This window comes from Larimichthys crocea, chromosome I (assembly GCF_000972845.2).
Source record: "Larimichthys crocea isolate SSNF chromosome I, L_crocea_2.0, whole genome shotgun sequence".
Classification (NCBI taxonomy): domain Eukaryota; kingdom Metazoa; phylum Chordata; class Actinopteri; family Sciaenidae; genus Larimichthys; species Larimichthys crocea.
In genome coordinates, this window is record NC_040011.1 from 28,738,400 (window position 1) to 28,763,952 (window position 25,553).

Genomic DNA, 25,553 nt, shown 5'->3' on the forward strand with positions numbered 1-25,553 from the left:
ACCGTTGGTGTCAGATGAGGCTAAAGCCGAGTGACACTCGGGTTTTTCCGTGAGAACGGCCGACAAAACCCGAAGTGCAAGCTCGTCCCACGACTTTACCGTAACTGTCCCGAAGCTCCGCCATTGGCTCCAACCGTCATCCGCTTGGAAAGGGAGGCGGGGGCGAGCTGTTGAATGACGGCCGTAGCTCTGTGTTGACACTTCAGTGCCGAGCCAACATCTGAGACCCATACGGGCCTACCTATTTCATATTTATACCGTGGAAAGCTATCAGATGAAAGAGGAGAACCGCCTGATCCCGTTTAATCACCGGGGGATGTCACGTACCGTGTGCAGACTGCGTGACAAGACGACACGGTGTCGAGGCTGAGCGGACGTTTTTCACAGGTTGATGATCCGTATTTGGCACCGAAGCAGGGAAACCAGCAAAAGTAAATACATGGTTTTTAGTCTCTATAAGCTGCTCATAGACGAGACACACAGGCGTGCATTTAAACGACTCATAGGCGGTGCCTGCTATTTCCTGGAAAAAGGAGATCTCCGACCAGAATGACATGTTTAACGTGTGCAGGTTGTGGTTTATTCGCTGAAGTTGACGCTCAGACTTGGGCTACGAGCAGCATGTAAGAGGCTTGTCCGTCAATAAGGGACTTGCACATTTTGACAGATAGCCAATCAAATCTGTTATTCAAATCGACCCGCTTATGTCAGTGACCTATATCTCATGCCTGTGCGCCAAGAGTCCACAGTAACCTCTCCACCAGACCAGACAGCATGGGGATCAACGGGTTAGACAATCAAGCGCAGCCGTCCGGTGGAGATTCCCGGACGGAGCAGCCAGCTGCAGATTCTCGGATGGAGCAAAGAGATGCTCCCCAAGAAGAAGACAAGAGCAAAGATGACCAGGCTGCTGGCAGCGAGTGTAAAATCGTGCAAGAAGACAGTGCCGTGCAGCTGATCGAGGCCGGGTGCAAGCCGCCCCTCTCCCCGGCTTCTGAATCTGAAGCGGGAGTCCAGGTGGACACGCACGGCCACGGCGCCGGATTTGTCCCACCCGAGGGGGGTTACGGCTGGCTTGTGGTGTTTGCAGCCACCTGGTGCAATGGATCGATTTTCGGGATTCAAAACTCTTTCGGCATCCTGCATATGATGCTGGTAAAGGAGCATGCAAACCCAGACGACAAGACGTCTCAATTCAAAGTGGGTGAGTACCTGATAATGGGATGGAAGTATTTATCCTGGATGTTAAAATAATACTAAAAGATGATGAAAGTTGGATCTCAAGTGGACGAGTGTCATTAGAAAGTCTAATTTTCATGTAACATCAGATTAATAGTTATAATGTTTAGGTTGGTATGTTGCAAACGCATGCAACAGTCTGTCAGAGTTCAAGTGGGTTTACCCTTCACTTAAAGGGCACAGTGTTAAGTTACATACGTGCCTCACTAATATATTTCTGCAGCCTGCATGTTATTTCTCTTCTGGTTTGAGTTGGTCATTGCATGTTTTGAGAGGACTTGTGTCAAATGCAAAACATGCGTCTTACTAACCAGCTGTGTATTCAATAACCACTGTTATTGTAACACCATAGCTGCTGCAAGTCCACTTCAATTTGTCACAAATACTACTCCTGACTGTGGAGTCAGTGTGTGTGCAGTTTGCTGACTTCTTCTTTATGAAGTTGAATTTTGTATGTTGCCATGCATTTACTGTTTTTATAGTGTCTGTGTTATTTAGTGCCCTAGGGACCTTTTCTGTGTCCTTGATAGTCTTTATTAATATTATAAATGGCCCTTTGATAAAGCATTTCCCTTGCAGGCTGAATGTTATATAAATATACTACAGATGTATGTGTACTGCACAGTTGATGTAGTAGTAGATGTACTACAGTCTGTGAACCTGTGAGTAATTCTAGTAATCATTATTAATTTGTTACAATTAAGCTGCTGTTGACCACTTATTCTCTCGTAACCAGAATAAGGGCCATTGTTCACCCCCTCTGTCGCCTTGCATACTTCACTTTAAACCACTCTGTTGGGGATTATATCACAAGTTTTAACTAGTGAATGTTGACTCATTTCTAGCGCGAACTTGACCATGATACAGCTCTATTAGCAGACAGGAAGATACATCTTAATAAAGAAATCAGTTATGTTACTTTGAAGGAATGAGACAGTTTAGCCTTGTTTCATGCAGATAATTAGATGATGTTTAAAAACAAAGGTTGTAAAGACTTCCCGTGCCTGCTGGCGCTCCATTATAAGTTAACAGGAAACTGACATTTTTTTTGCTTTTGCTTGTAATCATAGTGGAAATTTTGTGCTCAAGCCCTGAAATTTACAGTCAGCATCCAATTTAATTTCAGTGAAGCATCTCTGGGGTTTTCATCTCCTGAGGGTCAGTCCCTTGATTGTGTTAAATAGTCTAGCTTTGAGGTTGTTAATCACATTAACAGCTACGCCACTCAAGGAACTACTTGTTCTGTACGCATTGGTAAAACTGTGAAATGGTCTGCCTGGATTTTAGTGTAAAGAAATGTTTTTTGAAGAGGGGAAGTAGCATGTAACTTCCTGTCAAGTCCCACAATCACCAGAAAAGGTAAAGGTCAGGATGTGGGAAGGGATTATGGTTCTAAGACTGTTCCCTGGAACAAATTCAACCCTTTTAGCTATGAGAAAGTTACAGAGGAGGAGAAATCAAAGGCTCCGACTTGATTAGGTTTGCTTAAATTGTTCGTCTAAGCACAGGTCAATATCTTTAATGGCATCTTGCACCTTGTCTTCTCTAATTTATGTGAAGTAAATTGCTGTGACTAGTGTGTGAGGTATCACATTGCTGTCAGGTTTTGTGTGACAGAAAGCCTGAGAACGCACCAGGCCTGAAGACGTATACAGTCTGATAGATAGTTAACTTTTCAAGAGTTGTCTAAAACCAGATATATTAGTTACAGTGTGTGTTACATTCAGCAAAGAGCCGTTGCTAACAAGGTATTTCTATTTAGTTTTCCCTGTTTTTTATGGCTTGATAAGGATTTCATCTCCAGCCATTCCTTGGATTTGATTCCTGCTCGTTCTCACATGTGAAAGGATTAAGCCAGTATGCTGAGTCCTGACCTTTTTTCCCCCAGCAACAGAACGGAACAGAGGGGAACAGCTTAACTCTAATTCCCACAGTTGTAAAGGCTCCTTTTATACCTATCCAGACTGAAGTCAGTCAAAGTTAGATTCACATGTGTAGAACATCTTAAAACAACATGTCAGAGTACTTTCTCAGCAATAAATTGCATTATCATAAAGAAAAAAACTGAGATGTGTTTAAATCTTGTTATGATACTATCATTAGTTTTAAAAAATATTATTATTATTATAGTGGACATTTATTAAGCCTTGAGGGGTAAACAAGAGATTTCCAAATCAGTCAGGAGTCAAGGCGGGGGATCAGAACAGCCTCTTTTAAGAAAGGTGAGTGGGTTATGAGTTACAGATGGTGTTGTTTTGCTCAATGATTACAACATGGCACGGTCAGAGGTTTCATTCCTGTTGTGGCCACAGCAGTACAAAACTTCTGTGTGTCAAGGTGTGTACTGAGTGAAGTATCCAAAAGTACATTCTTTGAAGATTTGAAAACAAAAAAAAAATCAGTGGGAGTGAGCCCCTCAAGACGTGATGTGTGATTGAACGTAGGAGAGAAGTTCAAGCAGCAGATTTTGTGCAAAAGACTGTGAATGTGTGTGAAGGGGCGGAAGAAAGAGACTGAGAGAGCGAGTGATTCATTTTTCATTCATCCTCGAAATGATTTCCATTGGCACTAGTGTGAAACAGATCAATAGGAAGACTTTGATGAGACCAAGAAAACACACTAATTCAGTTATTCTTGATCTTATTTTTTTTTTTGGAGAATTTCTAACTCTTGTACGAAAGCAAAGTAATGCTGCAACACAGACTATATTAGTGGAGCTGCTCCTTCACTAAAGCAGACTCCCCCCCCACTTTAATTCCAGTCTGACATCCAGTCTCTCTAAATCTTACAGACAGCTGCATTTGAATGTTAGGAGAGTTTTCCATTAAATGTCGAAAAGACACTGATGATGTATAAATAACATGCACATAGCACAAATGGGCTCGTAAGCCCAGTCTTGCACATAGGAAATCAGGCTTTTAACAACCCAAGTGGGAAAATGGAAAGATATCAGAAGACTACAAGGGACATCTGTGCCACACTTAAACACTGAAACACACTAAATTATACACAGTAGTTCAGAACAGCTCAGACAGTGAATGCAGTAAGCTTACAGCATTTCTGTCAAATAAGTAAAACTAGTTAGAGATCAGGATGTGTTTTATAAAATTTCCATAGTTGCTGAAGTGTGTTCAAATGTTAAGATATGTTTTTGATCATAATATAGAATTAGCACTTTTGTAAAGGACAATGTTGCATTTAACCTTTAAGTTTTGGGGGAAACTCCGGGATCTTTTAGGCTAGTCTTATGTTACATTTCTGTATTTCTTTAGTTGTGGTCTTCCATCATATCAGATGTGATCAACATTGAGAGGCTGATAGTTCTTAAAGATGAGAATCAACTATCAGCATCAGTAAACAGAATACTCAGTCGTGATTCAAGCAGGTGTCTATGTTGTTGCAACTTCTCCATTCATTAGCATACTGCTCTGTGCACTGGTCTATTGTAGCTGTGCTGTCCCAGATTTTACCAGCATCTCCAGGGTAGCTGGAAATCCCAGGTTGGCAGATCAGGGAGTCCTGTGGCATTTTTGGCATTCCAGAGGGCAGGGGATTGGGTTTAGGTTGGATCAGAGTCTCTTAAGTCTCCACACAGTCAAACCGGTACATACATGTGAAGCCAATGGATTGACTGTTATTGTTGAATGTGGGTTCATTTTAACATTGTATTCCAGAAGTGGCACATGGAAATAGTGAAGGAAAAAGAACATGAAATCTTACTTACCACCATGAAGGAGCGGGTAGTATCATCATCTTTTTCACAACTAGAGGCAAGCGTGTTAGGGACATATGGTATTAACTATTAGAAAAACATGCTCTGAGAAATCCCACCATCACAAATTATGTAAGCTGCTATACTTGCATGTCACTGTACTCTCTGCAAAACATATCCTTCAGTTATTGATAGTGTCAACACAGGCAGTTTGCACGGAAGCCTGGAGTATGATATAACTAGTACTAATAAACAACTAGTACTAATAAACAACTCAATCAGCTTGTGTTTCTTGTCTGTTGAAGATTTAATTATCATAGTGAGGATTCAGCTAAAACATTTGCAGTAAACACAGCTCATAGTTTGGAATATATCAGATACAGTATGTTTAGGGGAACTTAACCACACAGAGCTAACATGTCAGTAGCACTTAGCCATTAATAATGTGTGAGAGAGACATGGGGAATGACATGTGGGAAAGAGCCACAGGTCGGATTCGAACCCTGGGCTTCTGCAGTAAGGACTGAGCCTTCGCATGTGGGGCGGCTGCTCTGCCAACTTAGCTAAACACCGTCCCATAATGTCTTTTTATAGCTCCTCTTTGTTATGATTTTTTGTTAGTGTGCACTCTTAACCATTAAACATTTGTGCAACATAAGTGTTTAACTCATTTCTAAGATACAGTAAAATACTATCTGTTAGTGTCTGTGTTTTTCATTTGAGATGACTATGTACGTCACTGAACAAGACATCGGCAACTCTAGCATCCGCTAAGGATAATTAACGTGGCTTATGGGAATAGGCTTCCTGACAAAGTATACCTTGGCATTTCCATTAATGTTACAGAAATAGGTATGTCTATTGTTATTTCGACTGAGAATACCCAGGACAATATGTTGCATTGTTTAGTTGATGGAATATTTCCTTCTGTGTTCAAGGGAAATCATGTTTGCTGCAAAGGATGACATCAGAAAGCATTTGGACACTGACATGTTTGGCACGAAAGGAAACAATGATTATTTATTTCAACTTACAGGGCTGACTTGTCAAGTACGCAGCACTTGACAAATCAATTTGATTTTATCTGCCTAGGTTTAGAGGTATAACTCTCATAAATTTAAACATTTTATTGGTACTGCTGAAACATTGAAAACTTTTTAGTCAGGCATGCTGTGAAGAATATTCTTTGAAAGTACTTCTGACTTTCTGCCCACTGAAACTGAGGGGCTAAAGAGTTATAATTCCTGCACCAGTAATCTGATAGGAATGTTAACACCATCCGATTTAAACTGAAAGTTGGTACTTTAGTGTCATTGTTTCATTTCAAATCCAGTGTCTTGAAGTTTAGGGCACACACAACAAAGCTCTGAGTAAACTTTCTGGGAACTTAATCGCACTGTAATCTTGGCTCTGTGTTATAAATGCAGCGTTGAGGAAATTTTTCCATCACGACTATGTGAATGTATATGTAAATATCAGTGTTGTTATGAAAAGGACTGAATGACTCAGTGTCAGTGCAAGCAATGGGAAAGGTGGTTTGTTTGGCATGCAGGATATTTATTAATATATTGAACTCATCTTGGATGATTGAAAAAGTAGACACATATTCAGGAATGTATGTGAATATGATGCATTGATTTGGTTTTATCCTGTCATTAGACAACAACAACATTACATAAGTGATGAAAATGTTCACAAACAAAGGATATCCCGAAATCACTGTTATGCATGATGTAATCCAAGCTAAGCAAAGGACTGGTGCATTAAATGGCCAGTGTTTCTTGCTTTTAACAGAAGAACACAAATATTGTTCCTCCAACATACAGATGGGTCCTATGGAGTCTCTCAGTCTCTCTGGTTGTCAAACTACATCCATCACACAAAGAGAGGAAAGCTTGTTAAGCCCACCCCCCCTAACACCACACACACACACACACACACACACACACACACACTCCCACTCACTCATCTTTTCATTTTCATTTTTCTTCAGTCTCCCTTGCTGTGTTCTTTTTCTTTTGTCTGCTAGTGTTCAGACCCAATCGTCCATAATGAGTACACTCCACACAGTCTATTCACAGACCTTTGCTTGTGCCAGGGCTGTGGGGAAATGGGGGTTTTGGAGGTGTGGTTGGTTAGAAGAGAGGAGAGAAAGGAAGAATGACACATGTATCTATTGTTGTTGCTTTTAGCCTCTGATTGTAGGTTGCACTGTATGCTGAAGGTAATGTGCTTTTATTTTTAAACAGTTACACAGTGTGTTCAATGTTCTTTCGAGCAGTTTACCCTGAAGACTGCAATCATGTTCCTGTCAAGGAAGCCTGTGGATGCAGGCTTGGGTAAAGTAATTTTGTAACAAACCATCAACGTTATCAGTGTAAGGGACGGATTGTTGCTGCCTCCAGTTATACATTTTTCATTTTCTGAACTATTTTTGACTCGAAACTGGGTATAGGGTTGAGGGCGTGGATAATCAAAGGAGTAGGTCAAGATTAACCTATGTAGTGTTCTCTTGTTTTGTCTCTCCACATTCCTCTATACTGGCTCTGTTGTCCTGTCTCACTGTAATACTGTATATCCAATCAGGGAAGTTTCTATCTTTTTTCTGTAATCCAACTACCCAGTCCTTTTGTTAGGGAAACAAATGCCTATTTGTACAGGGAAGCATCTAACCTGTGGATCCATCTAGAGCCAAAAATGTAGTACTGGAGGAGCACATAGGAAAAAACCGTATGCCAAAACCTACAACTGGAAAGAGCAATCAGAGCCCTGACTGACCAACATGATTCACTGTAAAAAGTTTTAAAATTCTGTGGGCTTCAGAGGATGAACTGTGTAAGAGAGTGTGTGCAAGATACTGGTGGAAACAGCATACATATTACAGCCATATTAAGTCCAGATGGGAGACACCGCAGTGGGTGGTTGAGAATGACTGATCTCTCCTGACAAACCAACTGGACATGTGGTAATGTACAAGGAGCACAAAGTGGAGCTAGTGATAGATTGATATCTCCGAAGTGACAGCAACATCAATAAGAAGTGGTATGAAAAGTTGGAGAAAAACCAGTGAAGGCAAAAGTAATTCCAATAGTCGAAGCATAAAACCACGTGGACGTGCATTTCTTAGATTCCAGGTACTTGACTGCAACCCAACCCAAACTAAACCTGACCTGATTCTGTCAGGAGTTTTGTTCTAAATTTTTCAATTTCTTATTTTTGGATGGGTAGTTTTGAAGGCTATGCACATATGTCCTTACATTTTTTATTTATGTTTCCATGGATCACTTTTAAGATCCTGCCACTGAATTGCGATGCCGCTATAGTCATAGGGGTAATTTATTGACTACCTTTCTCTTAGCGCCACCATCAAGCCAGTCTTCATCTCCCTAAAGCTTTATTTTCCATAGAGACAGCTGAAGAGTGACAGGGATGTGGGGAGAGAGAGATGGGAAATGACATGCAGGAAAGAGCCACAGGTCGGATATGAACCCTGGGCTGCCGCGGCAAGGACTGAGCCATTGTACATGGGGCGGATGCTCTACCAACTGAGCTAAACACTGCCCCATAATGTGTCTTTTTATAGCTCCTCTTTGTTATGATTTTTGGTTAGTGTGCACTCTTAACCATTAAAGATTTGTGCAACATAAGTGGTTGCTCTACCAACTGAGCTAAACGACATCCCCTATAGCAGATGTTATGTCATCTGCACAGAAGCTCTACTGTAACTAGAGAAATTATTACTGTTACTTCCATACTGGAAAGCCATACTGTATGTTTTCCCTTCAGGGCAAACTTAATTTGATGCTAAACAGATTGAAATAATTTGTTTTTGCTCAACTTTATTTGCTTGATCAGTCATAAAACCAAACAAACTGAGAATTATAACCCAACTCTGCAAGTCCCCTCAGGAGTCGCAGTAAAGTAAATCAACTAGCTTGTGAACGAAGTGAAGCATTTAACAGCTAAAAACAGATGTTTCCACAATATTTCACAGAGACAAATTGGGGAAGTTGTGGGGTTGAGCGGTTCAGGCACCATTAGACAATCTGACAAGCACACTGAGCCTCTTAGGGGGTGTGTATGTTAGCTATTTAGATCAGTGGTGCAACATGGTGCAGTTGTAATACTAAGTCTAGGGAAGCTAAACCCGAACTCCTTGGCTTATTAAGTAAAGTGGGTTAATCTGATCTCAACTTTGCCTTTGTTTTCTCTCAGTACTATATATGTCAATATATAGTTTTAGTTGAAATGGTCAATGTAAGACAACCATTTCAAATTTAATACTGTAGTTAAGCCAAATTTGTTTCCCCCATTGACATCCACTTATGTCTCTGCCATGTGCCTCCAGATGAAACTCAATGAACAGGATCCACCTCCCCATTTAGATAAATAAACAATTAGAATGCAATCCCACCCTTTGCCTATACAAATGTTGTCCTTGTTAGTGTACACTGTGTACCGGCAAGTATATACATGTACAGTATGTACAGAATGTATAGGTCAACCTCTACAACAAAGACTCTTTTTACAATGAGCTCTAGAGTTCAGTTTCACACTAATGTGTGTGTGTATGTGTGTGTGTGTGTGTGTACGTGTGTTTAAGCAGTAAACCAGTCCATCCACCCGTTTAGCCCTCTGGTCCCATTCTTATTGAGCTGTTCAGATCAGTGTAACCCACAACACAGACACCATGGTAGACATTAAAGCTACCTTTGCTCCCCAGGACACTCGACCCAGACATTTGTTTGTTTGCACTTCAGGGTACGCAGTGTCTCTGTTGAATCATTCTGGCTCGTTATGTTTTAACACTGGATGGATATTACACCACAGACCACAGCTAGCCACTTTGATCCACTTTTTGATCTGTTTAATCACCATGAGAAATCTTATAGATTGTTTCTGGTGTACATGAGGAAAGTAAAAACACAATAAAGAAGTTACATAAATTCATATCAATAGCAAATCACATCGGGTGGTGTCACACAGAGAGAGAAATTTCCAGGACAAACGAGTGCATACAAAGGCTTTTAGTTTTTCAAAGCTTCTACAAATATGACACTTAAATGTGCGTGTACAAGATTCATCACGTAACGCACGTCTAACTTTGGCTCCAGTAAGATCACAGCTGTGCAAACAGTATAGAAGTTCATCAGTGTCTAAAGGTCTTGTTGCTCAGTGATGCCTTTTTAATTTTGCCCACACTGTCTTCCATCTGCAAAAATAAGAATATATTCTAAGATTATAAAAGAACCATCCTGTTTTCTCATCCTTCTTCTGTCACGTGTCTTTCCTGCTCTCAATTTCAAGTGGAGCAGTATGTTGTTGGACTATGAATGATTACAAAGTTGCTAAAAGGCAAATTCTTCAGCTGCGTATGATGTGCATTTACAAAACTGTAGAAACCGTTGAAAGATTCCGCATGATAAAAATCAGTTGTTGTTTTGTTTCCATGCAGGAAGAGGGAATCATTTATCCTCATAGATTTTACTGTATGTCAGTTGTGTTGAAATTTCATCAAGGAGAATCGAGGATTTGTCAATAGACTTGTCAAGACATGTTGCTGTTTCAATTCTGAAGAAGCTGTCATCTTTGGCACGTCTATAAGCCCTCAGGACGGTGATGCAACTACTCTATATGCATAAATGGTCATACTCAATGTATCTACAGTAAAATGTATTAGCCAATTGTTCATTAGTCTCCAATCAAGGAAACATGTTTACCCCTAGTGGTCTGACATTGTTATTTGACTCTGTACAGGCTACTACATTATTTATTTGTTGTTTCCAGGGAGAGACACAACCGAGTCTTCTAATACTACACTAAAACTATCCCTACTGTATCCTCGAGACATATTCTTGACACTGTCTTATCCCCATGCTATAATATAAAATTCCCTCACATGCAGCACATAGTGCATTTCATATTACATGGGCTTTGATCCTTGCGTGGTGCACAAATGGTTGCAATGGTTAGTTTTAAGTGATAGCTACAACATTTAGAGTTTCCACATGTTTCTGATTGTGAATTCTGTCTACTTTCTACTTCATCTCCAGCCTGGGTCGGGGCCCTGGCCATGGGCATGATCTTCTTCTGTTCACCTGTGGTCAGCATGTTCACAGACCGCTTCGGCTGTAGGAAGACAGCTGTCAGTGGCGCAGCAGTGGCTTTTATAGGGCTGCTCAGTACATCTTTTGCAAAGTAAGCTACATTTATTAAAGTGATCTCTTGTTCTAGCCTCAGTTTGTGCCTTTGATGTATTACAGTTATATTTTAGGCACAGAGCACAGAGAATACTACTTTAGTACAGTTACCAGTGTCCTAAAGGAATCAGAAGGATGTTTAAAATGTTTTTGAACCATCTGAAAGAAAAAAGAACCCATCCGATGCTCAACAACCAAGATTTTATCCCGTCTCTTTGTTTAACTGCAACCTGTTTCCTAAATGAGTCTAATCATTTTTGTTGCTTTTTTGTATAATCAGTTTATACATTGATTAATGATGAAATGGAAATAATAAATCAATAAATCCTCCTCTTTTCTTTTTACTCTCTATTGCAGCTCCCTAAGCCTTCGCTATTTCACATATGGCATACTGTTCGGCTGTGGCTCCTCATTCGCCTTCCAGCCCTCGTTGGTCATCCTCGGCCACTACTTTCGCCAGCGCCTGGGCCTGGCCAACGGTGTGGTGACGGCCGGTGCTAGTCTGTTCTCCATGGGTCTCCCGGTGTTCCTCAACAAAGTCGTTGAACCTCTGGGCCTCAGCAGAACCTTTCAGATCCTCAGCCTCTTCATGCTAGTCCAGGCACTGCTGGCACTGTTGTTCAAACCTTTACTGCCTGCTGGAGGAGGCATGGGACCACCAGGCATGGGTCCTGGTCCTGCCAATCCCCAAACCCAGCCGGGGGCCACTGCTCAGGGGGGAAGCCAATGGAACAGGATCTTAAGTGGGGTCAGGAAATACTTCAACCTGCGTGTTTTTCACATCGTGACATACCGAGTATGGGCATTTGGAGTAGCCACAGCTGTATTGGGTTACTTCGTACCATATATCCATCTGGTAAGAACAATAGTCAGATTGTAAGTGAACATTGTGTGTTTGCACCTGCATTAAGTTGTCAAAAGTAGAAATCTCAATTTCTGAAGTTCAGTAACTCTTCTGTTAGTTTCTTGCAAATGGGCTAAAACATTACCTAATATGGAATGATATAGGGTTATTATATAGGGTCATTATATAGGGTTGCATAAACAGCAATTATGGTGTTGATTAGTCAGAGTTGTATAATCACATGCATGATCTATCTACCTATGGTCTGTTAAATCGCTTCTTTTATATTTGCATAAAGACTGCTCTGTCATAGGTAGACAGTCACACTGACTGAGCTGATTAACCTAAAAGCAGCCTGCTACACAGGGACATTATCTGGGCCGTTCCATCAGATTGCACCATCAGATTCTTCTTCATCAAGAAACTTTGAAAAACATACTTATAAATAGTGTTTTTCATGCATTTTTTCTTGAGGGCGGCACATTGCTTAAAAAGTGTGTAAATTGGAGAAGGAAGGAAGGGTTGCATTTGATTTACCATATAATCTGAATATACCATTTAATTAGCATCATATCAGATACATACTACCATTAATACTAGGCCATATAACAGTGGCAGTTAAAATGCTCAAAGTGAAGTGTAAACTTCGTAAACTGATCTTACTTTGTATGTGGGGATGCTGGAAGTCAATGTCAGTCTACGTAATGAATTTATATTAGATGTTATGTGATATTCGTGTTGTTTTGTTGTTGATGTTGTTGTTTTTTTAATATGAATGACCAGGATAACTCATATTTAATCGTTAGACAGCAAGAACAAGGCCAACGAGATGAATCCAATGACCAGTACATTCTCATTTATAATAATGCAGTGCAGTGAGGTTACAGATGTTTCAAAGGAGACAAGCTTTCATAACATGGATCCATTTGTCTGTCTTTTACTGTTAACAGAGACTGCAGTCTGCAGTGTAGTTCCTACACTTCACTTATAAACCACTAAATTATAGTTAAACATTAGGGTTAATCAAAGAAAGCCAGTCAGAAGAACAGTCAAGAAAAGCTTTCACTGCCATTCTCTTTTTTTCTGTGAAGAAAACTCTACTCTACAGTTCTGAAATCGCTAACCCTTTTAGCTGTTGCCATTGTTTTCATGTAACCTAGCATTAAATCTTGTAGCTCATGCCGTAGCTGCTTCCAGTTCCTTATAGGACGCTAATTGGTCTATAACCATGGACACAAACACATAGCTTGAAGTCTGGCCAGATTTTGTGATCTTGCAAGTCCAGGAGGCTCGCAAGGTTATGAGTTTGCAGACTAGGTTGCTAAATGGCACATTAAACAGCACTTCACTCTGTTTAGATGGTTTGTTCTTACTCTTTAGAACACTGCTAGCAACAAACTGGTGGCCTGTAAGCTCTTGAACAAGTTTGTTTACTTTGTGTGTCATTCCCCTGCTGGGGCTTAGCCTGCCAGTTGCTGTCAATCAACCACAAAAACGCCCCTCCTGTGGCCAAGAGGAAAAGGAGCATTACTGACTTCCCAAAAGACAATTGGCAATATGTATGAAGTTACACTGACATTATTTTGGACTGCATAGGCCTGACTTTCTGCTGTTGATGAAGAAATTACTCCTAAGTCAAAGTATAGTAATTTTGCTTCCCATGATGAACAGAATCCAAAATTCTAAGCATATTTGCAAAGTCTACACATGACCTATGGCCGACTTTGGTGTGAGATAGTGAGATAGTGAAGGATGAGGATGAAGTGTAAAGCTGCAGTGTGGAGCTGTGAAGTTGATCTCCCTCTATCCAGATGTCGGATGTTCCAGCTCCGGCCTCCCTCTGTCAGGCCTGTTGTTTCAGGCCTGGGCCCAGATGTAAACACAGCCCCGGCCTTTGTATTGACTCGACCACCTCAGGAAACCTCTCCTGTATGGCCTCTCTGTGTCCCTAAACATGCCTATCCTATGGCCATTGATGAATGTAGAACCCTTCAAAGCAGAGCAAATATTTCACAAGGACCAGCTTGTTCAGGAAAGACTTCAGAGGGCGGTTTAATGTTTTGGATCTGATTTGGGGGGTCAGGACTTAGGGGAGTGGGAGGGTCTGACCTATATGTGTTGGGTCTTCCTGTCCTGCTGTTCCCGAGATCTGTGGATGAAGACATTTTGTTATTGTAAGACTTTGGCTTCAGGGTTATAGATGGACAATTTCTCTGCTCAACCAAATGTACACCCATTTGCTGAGTTCATTGATTTCTTAGGCATTGAACACAAAAACATGAAAAAGTTCCCCAGCAGGTTGTGTGATATCTTTGTTACATCATTCATTATTGGTAGCTTTAGCCAAAACTCATGCAGCACTATGTCTGTTTTTCTTCTTCGGTGTTTCAGATCAACTTTGTGAAGGAGCAGTTCAAGGACACCCAGAAGGAATGGGTTCTCCTGGTTTGCATAGGTGCTTCATCTGGGGTGGGACGCCTCGCATTTGGCAAGATTGGCGACCTCATTCCTGGTATTAACAAGATCTACATGCAGGTGAGGAAATTTATGAGGCCACTTCACCTCTTCTTTAATGTTTTGCATGTTTTTGTAAAACTCAGGCAGTTAAAGGTCCAGTGTGTAAGATTTATGGGGCACTATTTACAGAGTATAGCAGAAATGGAATATAATCTTTCATTAGTGTATAAACACCTAAAAATAGGAATCATAATGAATATATATATATATTTGTTGTTGGTTGTTGTGGGCTGCTCTGGTCCAAAATGCCAGGGCCGATTTTTTTTGTCCCAGTCCGCCCATGTGTGTGTGTGTGTCTAACATATTTTTGGAATTTTGCAACAACCACAATTCCTCCTTCTCCCTATGAAGGAGAGGTTGAATGTAAGGGTTGTAATCTACAATCATGGCATCTAGCCACTAAAAGTAAAAGTACTATTTTATTAAACTTTTCAAATTAAAAGTCTGCACATTAACTTTAAATAGAAGTAAATAGACTTGGGTTTAACTATTAACAGTTTTTAGGCTTTTATATGGTGAGAATAAGTCAACATTAGATTATATTTCTGCAATTTGAATGATTCAGTGTCTTATGGTGTCTTATAAGGCTGCAGATGAACATGACTCAGATGCTAATTTGCACTCACACCTAGAGTAGCAGAATAAAAAGATGCTTTCATGTTGATAGAAATTACCCGTCTGGATAAAAGTATCGGGTGATTCAGTCCTGAGAAAATGGAAGGGATAAAAGCACAGCAATTGAGAGTAGTTTGAAAGGTGAATACAAACAGGGTTTGTCAGTTCATGCGAGTGTGTATGCACTTCCTGCTGAATGCAAAAAAACACACATAATCCATTGGATGTGTTGGCAAGAACCACCACACTTAGCCTTGATGATGTTAATCAAGCGTGTTGTTCATCAGAGGGAGGCATGGACAGATCAATTCAAATTTAAAACCTTGAAAATGCATGACGTGCATGCTGAAAATGTGCAAGTCTGTATGTTATTAAAATATAAAAATAACTGTTTCTAATGCCTTTAGCACTGGATTGTGCAAAGATGATGTTTTCCACCGAAAAGGAGAATGTGTTTCTCGCCTGCTGCTCAATAATTTCTCTCCTGCTGCCATAATAAAAAAACACACTGGCTTGCAAGGCAGTCTTTTATAGATGGAAAGACATATTCTTTTATCCAGACCACAGAACCCTGCTTCACATTTCACAATATTGAACTCATGAACTCAGAGCTTAGTGATTTATACAAACAGGCAGGCAGTCTACAGCAGCATTTAACAAATACACAAAGCACTCTTTTTCTAATAGATTAGACAATGTGACAGAAATGTGTAAGAAATTCCTCATTATATTCCTTTATCTTAGTTATAATGTCCACATACTGTCACGTTTGGTATACGTGACAGTATTAATTATATTTATAGCCAACTGCCAGCTCAAGCTGACTTGGGAAATGGAAAAAATAATACATTTATGGAAAGGCAGTTAACAGTGATCTAAAATATTATTAGGCAATATTAAAGACAGTTTTAAAAAAGCAAATATTTTCAGCAGCCCGAGGGTATACTCTTTCGCAGAAGTACCAGAATAATCCCAATAAAGACATAAGGCCTGGAGGCTAGTTCTCTATGTGCGATGACAAGGTTATACATTGAACAAACTAAAAACAGATCCTAATTTCTGTTAGAGTGTCAAACACAGAAAACGAGCAAACACCTTGTAGCTATGATCATCCAAGGTCTAAATCTTACAAGCTTGTTAACGTGTCCTCGCTGTCTGTTTCAGGTGGTGTCCTTCGTAGCTCTGGGCCTGATGTCCATAATGATTCCACAGTGCTCAGTGTTCGAGGGCCTGGTGGTTGTGTGTGTGTTCCTGGGACTTTGTGACGGCTGCTTCCTCACCATGATGGCTCCCATAGCTTTTGAGCTGGTTGGCCCCATGCAGGCCTCGCAGGCGATAGGCTACCTTCTAGGGCTTATGGCTCTTCCCATGACAGCAGGTCCACCCATTGCTGGTGAGAAGCATGCTTTTGTTTTTATCTTTCCTGTTTTGTTTTGTTTTCACAACATACTGTAGCACTGATTTATAACATATAATCCATCTTGCAGTGATCTGGCTCCTTATTTTAGGATGTTGGAAGTGTTGTTTGCACAATGAGTTGATTAATATTAGCAGAGTAAGGATAGAACAAATCTAGGGAATAAAGAGAGAGCGAGACAAATGGGTGACAGGATGGATTATACAGAGGACTGTATTTAGCGAGATTTGGGCATGTGGCCAACTTCAGGCTGTCTCCAAGGAGTTGTCTTCCAGTACTCCACACTCTTATGTCTCCTCTACCTCCTCCCTCTCCCCTATGCCATTCTTCACTTCAACTCTCTGATAATAGGAGTGTATAGAAGAGGACGGAGGGCAGAACATTAGTTTGATGACTCAGGCACCCCTGTGCTCTCTCTTGCAAATTCCTTTTACATCCCACACACTTAATTATGCATTACTTGAAATGATTTTACAATGGTACACTCACAGATTGTGTAGGTTGTTATTTCAGATCAACTTTGTGAAGGAGCAGGAGCACCCAGAAGGAATGGTTTGAGACATTTGTCCACCTCATTAAAAAAAAAACAAAAAAAACATTTAAAAATGTTGAATGGAAGCAATGTACTGATATTTTTCTCTGGTGATACAGTATACTACAGCTGAAGAATCTGCAAAACTACTCTTGCAGCTGTATACATTCTTTCTTTTTGTTGAGCAAGGTCAGCATTTTAGCTTAAGATTGTTTACAGGACATAGGAGGCACAGGCATGTGTAATAAACATTGCAATGTCCTCAAAAATGTATAGTTAACTTTCCAAGTGGTTAAATTATAACCACAGTCCATAGACTGTATAAATAAAAATAGATATAGTCTAGTGTGGTGGCTCTGGCAGTCCTGCTACTCCTGCTACCAGCCACCTGTGATGGCACCCACTTGTCACTCAAAGAATTTTATATGGGGGCTTGTGAAGATTGATTCGCCTTTGTTGCCAAGGCACTTGAGGCACTTTGCCTCTTTGTGTTAGCTTTATTCTGCAGTCTTTTAGAGTTGCGAAAGGTTTTATGGGAGCTGCCACAAGATATGTCATCCACATCCAGATGAGCCAGTAGAGGGAAGTTGTTATTCATATTTCTAGCACAATATGTTGAAGTCAAATACTTTGCTATAAAATGTCATGGTTTTGACCTGAATTGATCAACAACACTACTAAATACACACATACCAGTGGTTTTCAGCTGGAAAATGGTTTGGGGATTTAGTTACACTTTAAACTTTCATAAACTATTCTGGCCATGATTTACATATTGGTCCTATAATCCTATTTTAGCAATAATTTGTGGATGAAATGTTATGTATTATTTTCAGGAGTTTGACTTCAGACTTTTAGCTTCCACAGTAAAAAATGTAGTAATATAGCTGTATAGTATTTACATTCATGCATTACCTTTTGCCTTGGGTTTCTGCTCTTTTTATGTCTGAAAGGTATTTTTCACCTTTCTCCAATTAATCGCATACAGTACTTGATACGTCACTTTAAGAGAGTAACTAGACAAAACAATGCACCGTTTGTGTTGGCATATAAAGACATACTGATGCAGACGTTTAACAAATCATGTAGTTAATGTGACTGTCAAGGAAATGAGATTCCATTGAATAATAGCAGCTTGGCTTCTCAAAGTCTGAAAGGGATTATTACTGTGTCATCATCTGTTGTTTAGCACTCTGTACACAACATGAACAAGAATGCATGTAACAATGTATGCTCGCACCCCACCCACTTCTCTCCTGTCACAAGCTGACTGGTTGAACGTACGGTGCAGTGTGTTAAACTCACTGACCTCGCTTTTTCACTTGGAATACAGTTTGTTTGCCTAAAGCAAACACAGGGCTCAAAATTAACTTTTAACTGGTTATTCAGCCAACTGTATATTTAACTATGAAAATGTGGCATAGAAGTGTTTTTAAAGCTTTATTGCAGTGAAGCAGCTATAGAATTAAGGTCCACATGAAAATAAATAAATATCTGTTTGAGTGATATAATTCCTGATATTCAGATTATTTCACTGCTTTACCTTACCCTCCCTCTCTGCAGACAGGACTAAATTAAACATGAACTGTGTCCTCTTGCCTCCTCTGCCCAGGTCTCCTACATGATTACTTTGGGAACTACACGGTGGCTTTCTCCCTGGCTGGGGTTCCTCCTATGGTGGGGGGCGTGGTGCTGTTCTTTGTGCCCCTGATACATCGGAGGCTCCAGCGAGGCCAGTCAGCAGCGTCACCGGAGGAGACGTCCACGACGGCCCACATGCTGCCCACCGCCCAACCAGCAGGGGAGCCCAAGAGCTGCTCCAATGGGGACATCCTGCCTGGCTACACTGATGTAGAAACACACATTTGAGTCGCAGAATACAAAGGTTACATATTTTATACATATTAAGTATAGATCATAAGTAGATTTACACATGTTTCTACTTATATATCACTTTCCTTTTGCTTTTCCCCCCAGGGATTCAGCCCACCAGCACCTTTTTCCTTATCCTTAGATTGCCCTCCTCCTAACTCAACCATGGACTTCCTGTTGGCTGACCTTTCACCCTCCTGGACTCTCAATGGCTGTTTGTTATTTTCGTGTGGAGAGAAATCGAAAAGGGCGCTCTGGCTTGAAAGCCACAGAAAGGACGAAAAGAACGCACTTCAGCATAGGATGATGGACACGTGTAAGGAGGATAAGCACAACATAGTCTCATGTAGGATTGTTTTATCCGGAGACTTAGTAAAAGTAGTAAAAAAAAAAAAAAACCTCCAAGAGGAGAAAAATTAAGAGATTTTAACTGATACGTTCTGATTTCCCAGCCTTTATCCCTTAGCTTTTTGAAGCTTTGTGAAAAATACACTGATTTATTTTTAGATTTCACATAAACAAATTAACATAAGAGGCATATAAAGTAAGAATTAATGAAGGGATAAATTCATGCTTTCTTTATGTAGTACCTCATGCATCTAATGTTTTTTTTTTTAACACAATGCGTTTTATTTAGTTGTGTAGCTGTAACAGTCTCATCCTGAGTGATTTGCAGGTTTGCTTTTTTTATATATTCTGCTGTTTTCTACTGAGACAGAGAAACATAAATGTTGTAAATGTCACAGGAGACAACAGACAATTCTTCTGAGAGATCAGCCACCAGACACAATCACCTCAAGTCAACCGCACACTGTACCACTCTGTATTCACACCCAGGGTCTTAAAACTTCAGCAACACGACTTCAACTTCTCTACCAGCCAACCTGCACGGCAGACAGATGTGGTATTGTGGCAGCTGTTGATTCCACTGATTCGTATGCCATGAGCCGTCAAGTGTTAAATTCACGGTTTTAATATAGGTCACTGATTTTGCAGCATGTGGCAGGTTAACGCATGCAGCCACGGTCAGCAGGGGTGAGTTGTTGTGAGAGTGCTGTCTGAATTAATGAAAGTTGACACTACAGTTGATTTAAAGTCTTCTCATGAGTCTGTACAGCTTTAATCCCCCCCCCCAATCATCACACTCTGCCGTTTTTATTGGCCTTGTAAAGTTTTAAGAGGTTGCTAGACAAATCCGCAGAAACTGTGTTTGCTATGGCTTGGAAATTTTTTTTGTAGTGTGCACACTGTAGACTTGTTTAGGTGAAAACTGTCGGTAGCATAGATTGTTTTCGTCAATTTCCGAAAATGCATTTTGTATTATTTTTTTCTATACTTTTCTTCTGTGCACTGCACCTACATTTTTGATAGAGGCAGTTAAGTAATATGAAACTACTACGTTACAAAACTAAGGAGCGGGGACTACTAAGTTGACCTGAGTCCTCATCAGGCCATCTCACAGATAATCCAATCAGTTTGCTGCTTTAGTTTAGTTTTGTGTCACGAGAGCGTCACTCACTGTGTTGGCAGTAATGAAACAAAACATCACAACCTCACTGAGATATTTCCTCAATAGGATAGTTTGCAGTTATGTTTCATAAACATTAGGACCACTTACCTCTGTACTCTTAGATTACAAGTTCTCTTGAACACTTGAATTTAAATGAACAGATGTGAAGTAGAGCTGCAATAATTGACTGTTCAAGTTACACTCTGTGGTTATATGCATAACTGAATAGCAGAGGGGGGGGCATGGTACACAGTAAGGAAGGAAATGCTCCGGTGTTCGGGTGGTATTCCTTTCTGTCCATCTTCCTCTTTGCTTTCACTGCCATAATTCAGCCAGTTCAGTCAGTTTCTGTGTTACACTTCAGCAGCCCCAAAGCTACACAAACCTCACTGCTGAGTATAGTTTTGTGGGCTGGGGGTAATGCTATAGGACAAACAGTTCTGGACATGAAACATACACCTCAGAAATATACCTCAGAAATCAAACTATCCTCAGCAATCCAGTGGAAACTGTTGACATTCTGCATTAATTTATAGCATCAGTGTTCTGTGTAGTGGTTTGTTACTGAACCATTCTCAGAGCCACAAAGCTGCCAAACACCTGTTTCCAATCAACCTTGCTTCCTCCGAATTCTCATTAGTGTCCACAAAACTGTGGAAATGTGACACTTCCATTCCCCATAATCTAACAGTTGGTGCATTATGAGTTTATAGATTTATTCTTCCTGCTTATTTCGCCTTTATATCCACTTGTTTCTTTGTTTTTAATCCTCACCGGTCCTCTCTTACTGTATCTCTACCTTCACATTATCTTCACACATTAGCTCCTCTCTATTGCAGCCTCATATTTCTGTCTGTGATTGAAGAAATGCAGGTATATAAATGTGATAAAAGAGATACTAAACCATAAATGGTGGAGATCCATACGATTGTTAAAGCATGTTTGAAAGCAGAAACATAGGCCTCTAGTTTGACTGAGGTAGTGTTACAGTCCGGGCTGCGAGAGGCACACTAGCTAAGTTTGAGTTAAATTCATCAGCCTCTAAAGAAATTATATCAGATGAACCTGAACATTGAGCTCCTGCACAGTGATCAAATCATTGAGCTCATTTCAAATTTAGAAATAAGGAAACAGCTCCTCATCACTTTCAAAGTGACTAATTTTACAGCACTTTGTTTTATAGGTATGCCCCCCATACCTAATAATGGTTAACTGTGAAATTTATTTAATTAATTTATTTCATTTTTTTGTGTGATGAAGATTGCAGCCGATGCTTTCTACAAAATGGCAGAACTGCATGTAAAATCAATAACCCACAGCCTGAAGAGCTGATTTTCATTGTTTGGAGTGCGATTTAAAGATGACATTTTTACAGAAATTAAATAAAGAGGCAACCTTTATTACATTTGCACAGCACTACCTTGAAATTCTGTTACATCTCCACTAAAAAAAGAAATCGTTACTTACATGTTGCACTAGTCTGCTGCTGTCAAACTAGAGGCCTGTGTCACGAAAGTCTCACAATCTGGCAAAAGAATAAGTGAATGATACAGAGGGCTGAACCAGCCATATTGGAGGACCACAGCCTTTTGTTTACCAATGGCTGATTGTGTTTCTATGCACAAAATGTATCCGGCTCTTTTTTTTTTTTGACTGTGAACTGATATGTTGTTGTTTGTTTCTTTTTTTTCTTTTTCTTTTTTATGTTGGATATGTCTTCATCTTTTTAGTCATTGTTGTTTTCCGACAGATATATTTGAAGGAGAGGAGATGAGGAGTGCAAGCAAGATGTTTTGGTCACAGCATTACAAAAAACAAATCTGCCTTACTGAACAGCTGTGATGCACCAGAAACAGTGACTAGATTTGAGACACAACTGCAAAGCCGCTATAGTGAATTTTTCAGATTAATATTCATTTGATTATTGATTATTTGATTGATTTTTTTTTTTTTTTTTTAATTTGTTCTCACTATAGTCATTGTCACTCCTGGATCTCTCTTAACAGCCTTTTAATTAAATTTCACTGGAGTCAGACTCATTCAGTTTCTGCTTAGAAGCAGCTGAGTTCTCCATTTTACTAGAAAATTGATATGTATCAACATATGTACTTTATATACTTTGTAATAGGTTTTAATTAACTTAATTATAAACTGTTTTATTTTGTTAGATTGTTTTTGACAATTTTTTTTTGTTTGTTTTTTTAAAAATTTGTTGGTGAGTGTAATGACACGTTTTAAAGACTACTGGAAAAAGAAAGAACTATCAAGCTAATATATAAAAGTGAAGGAGTTGAATGAATGAAGAATGGCACAGTACATGTGTATGGTTGCATGATGTGTGCTGAACCAGCTTGCCAAAGTCCTTTTTGTCTATGCAGCATCGCTGGGCTTGCGGTCCACTTCCTGTGATAAATGTTTACTTGGATTCCCAAGTTTGCATTTGTCTCCTGTAGCACTCTGGGCTGTAGCCTGCAGTAGTTTCAGGACCAGCTAAATCTACGGTAAAGCCCCTTACCTAAACTATAAACTATCAACACTACTACGTGTTTTATTGTTTTTATAATTAGAACTTTTTGGAGCCGTAGTTGTTTTCAAGTCAAAATGGTGAAAACTTAACATTGCTCTCCTGTCTTGGCTTTTCTTTACTGGTGCTTGCACGCGGCATATATTATGCAAGTCAGAGCTAAAGAGAGACACACTGGCACATAAATAAGGACAGGCTGATATCAGTTACTGTCCTACACGTGGCAAGATTACGCTAGCAGGCACTATTTGACTCTTTGGTGTTATTTCTTCTTCATGAATTAACAGTTAATCTGTCATATTTACTTATTTGATCACTTTATATTTAACTATGGCTTCAGTTCTTTTAACATGTGCTCGGACTTACTGCTGATTTCTATTGGTGAATTTCCAGGAAACCTGCTCCTCTGACCTAAGTCTCTGCTTTAAGTTTAACTGCTGTGCTTTTCCTTAGCCTGAAACCATACAAACAATACACGAAACAGGATAGATGAAGGTCTATATATCGTGAAGCTGAGCCATGATTTGCAAAAAGACTCGTCATACACTGCCGTGGACCACTTCCAGCAAGAATACTTTTTCCACTCTGTTGCCAGTACGGGCCATAATTTTTAAATCATGTGTGAAGGAAATGTTTTTACTGCTCCTGAATAATGTCGAAACATTTTTATGCTCCATATGTTGTAGGGACCCTGTATCATTCGTGCATATTTTGTTTGACTGGCATCATGTTTTCACAACTATAACTATTCCAGCCTTTTCTGAGGACATATTCTCATTTATATTTCTGTTTGGTTACCAGGGCAACGCTTGGCCCAGGCCTTCCCACAGCCTTACATGTTGAAATATGAGTAATATTTCAGTGCAGTGCTCTGCTAAACTTACCTTCTCTAACCTCCAGTAAGGTTGCTGCAGTTAAACCTCTATTGCCTGTCTTCTCTTCTTAAAGCTGTCAGCCTATGCCTCCCTACACAAGCTATACTTTTTTTTTTCTTTTTTTTTTTAAAATATGAATACATGTTTTAGTCATGTTCTAACAAGGTCAGTGACGCCGCAAGATCTGAAATTAAGTCATGCTGCTAGAAAAAAATTAATATAATTTTTGTGTTTTTGTCAAAGTAATTTTGAATCTGTATCAAAACAGGCACATGTTTTCTATTAAACCAACAATAAAGATGTAATATGAAAAAATAAACAAACATGCTTTCATTGCCAGTCACTCTTTTATTAGCTGTGTACTTTCAGTCCTCAACTGCTCCACTTGCACTTGACATGCAAACATGTTGGAGATTAACCTCTTTGAAAGCATAAAAACACACTGGCAACGTAATGAAACAAGTCAGAAGAGAGACACAATACTCTTGCTGTAGTTTAGGGACACACTGAATGTGTCTTGAAAACATTGTGCTCATTATCACCACAGCAACATGGTTGTTCATTGAGGCATTAAGTCCTCCCTTGACTCCCCATTCCTCTATTTGCTGAACCTTAAAGATCACGCTTCACTGAATCAATTCCAAGCAGCAAAGTCCTTTATGTACATACAAGGAACTATTGTGTATATATCGCAAAGCAAAGAATAAATCACTTGTTGAGTCTGCCTTTGAGCCTGGGGCTGTCGTTTTTTTTATTTTTATAAATGAGGGTTAACTGGGGCACATACTGTACACTGTACACTGAACGGAAATCTCTCTAAAGCATAGAAGTCTAATTGTAATCTAAACTGTGAGGGGAAAGTATGTTTGGTCATGCAAATGTAATCATGATAAATTCCCTTATGAATTAACTTTGGCCTGTTTAACTAAGGCACTGCTGCACACCTGCCACCAGAAGACCCTGACCCATGGCTTCTGGCTCCTTTTGTTTTTTGTTTCTAAAATAATTAAAATAGTTATTTTTTGAAGGCTCCTTAAACAAATTTCAGCTTCTGTTGTATGTGTGCAGTGTCAGCTTAGATTAAAACACTGTTTCTTAAAGTTGAGTAAATACTGAAGCCCTATGCAGCTGCCTTACAGTTCATAAAAGCAATGAGTTGATTGGTACAGCATGTACAAATGTAGAAATGTACCAACTGCAGCGTTATACTTCATATTTGTGGATGCACATGAAAGCCGATAGATTTCTCCATACAGTGCTGGAAACCACTGTTTCAATGTAACACTGTAGATTGTCCAGTAGGGGTCCCCACCTCCTCATTTCTGTGAGTTACACAAATTGAGACAAAACTGAAAAAACATGGAAACATTTGCAATTAAAGTAGTATATCTTAATCTTAATAACCCTGGTACATAATTGTTTTGTGGTTAAGGAAATATTTGTTTGCAACTATAGAGGCTTTTGATTCCCCCATCCCCAATATATAAACAACCTACAAGACAACTTTTACAGTCAATCAATAAAAAACTGCTACAAAACCAAACAAATAGTGGTGGCCAAAATTATTACAACACTTGGCATGCTTAAGAGGTTTCAGTTGTTTTTGTTGAATTGGTCATTAAAATACCCATAAAATGAATTAAATATCGACAATGTCATCATTATGCTCCATAAACCATAGAATAGAACCATCATA

The 25,553-nt window shown here is 39.7% G+C and overlaps 1 protein-coding gene across 1 annotated transcript; it reads left to right on the top strand.

Moving 5' to 3' along the window:
* The first annotated feature begins 165 nt into the window (after positions 1-165).
* slc16a2 (solute carrier family 16 member 2) lies at positions 166-24,165 on the top strand. The gene is made up of 7 exons (XM_010732149.3): positions 166-1,204; positions 11,005-11,149; positions 11,509-12,007; positions 14,387-14,530; positions 16,292-16,520; positions 18,689-18,961; positions 19,054-24,165. The coding sequence occupies exons 1-6, from the start codon at positions 775-777 to the stop codon at positions 18,943-18,945; spliced, it is 1,704 nt and encodes a 567-aa protein (XP_010730451.2). The 5' UTR covers positions 166-774; the 3' UTR covers positions 18,946-18,961; positions 19,054-24,165.
* The last annotated feature ends 1,388 nt before the right edge of the window (positions 24,166-25,553 follow it).

What these genes read in the sequence shown, in the direction of transcription:
- slc16a2 (XM_010732149.3), top strand. Translation starts at nt 775, where the DNA reads ATGGGGATCAACGGGTTAGACAATCAAGCGCAGCCGTCCGGTGGAGAT. An exon ending in CTCAGTACATCTTTTGCAAA is followed by an intron (nt 11,150 to 11,508) that starts GTAAGCTACATT and finishes TCTCTATTGCAG; the next exon opens with CTCCCTAAGCCTTCGCTATT. An exon ending in TTAACAAGATCTACATGCAG is followed by an intron (nt 14,531 to 16,291) that starts GTGAGGAAATTT and finishes TGTCTGTTTCAG; the next exon opens with GTGGTGTCCTTCGTAGCTCT.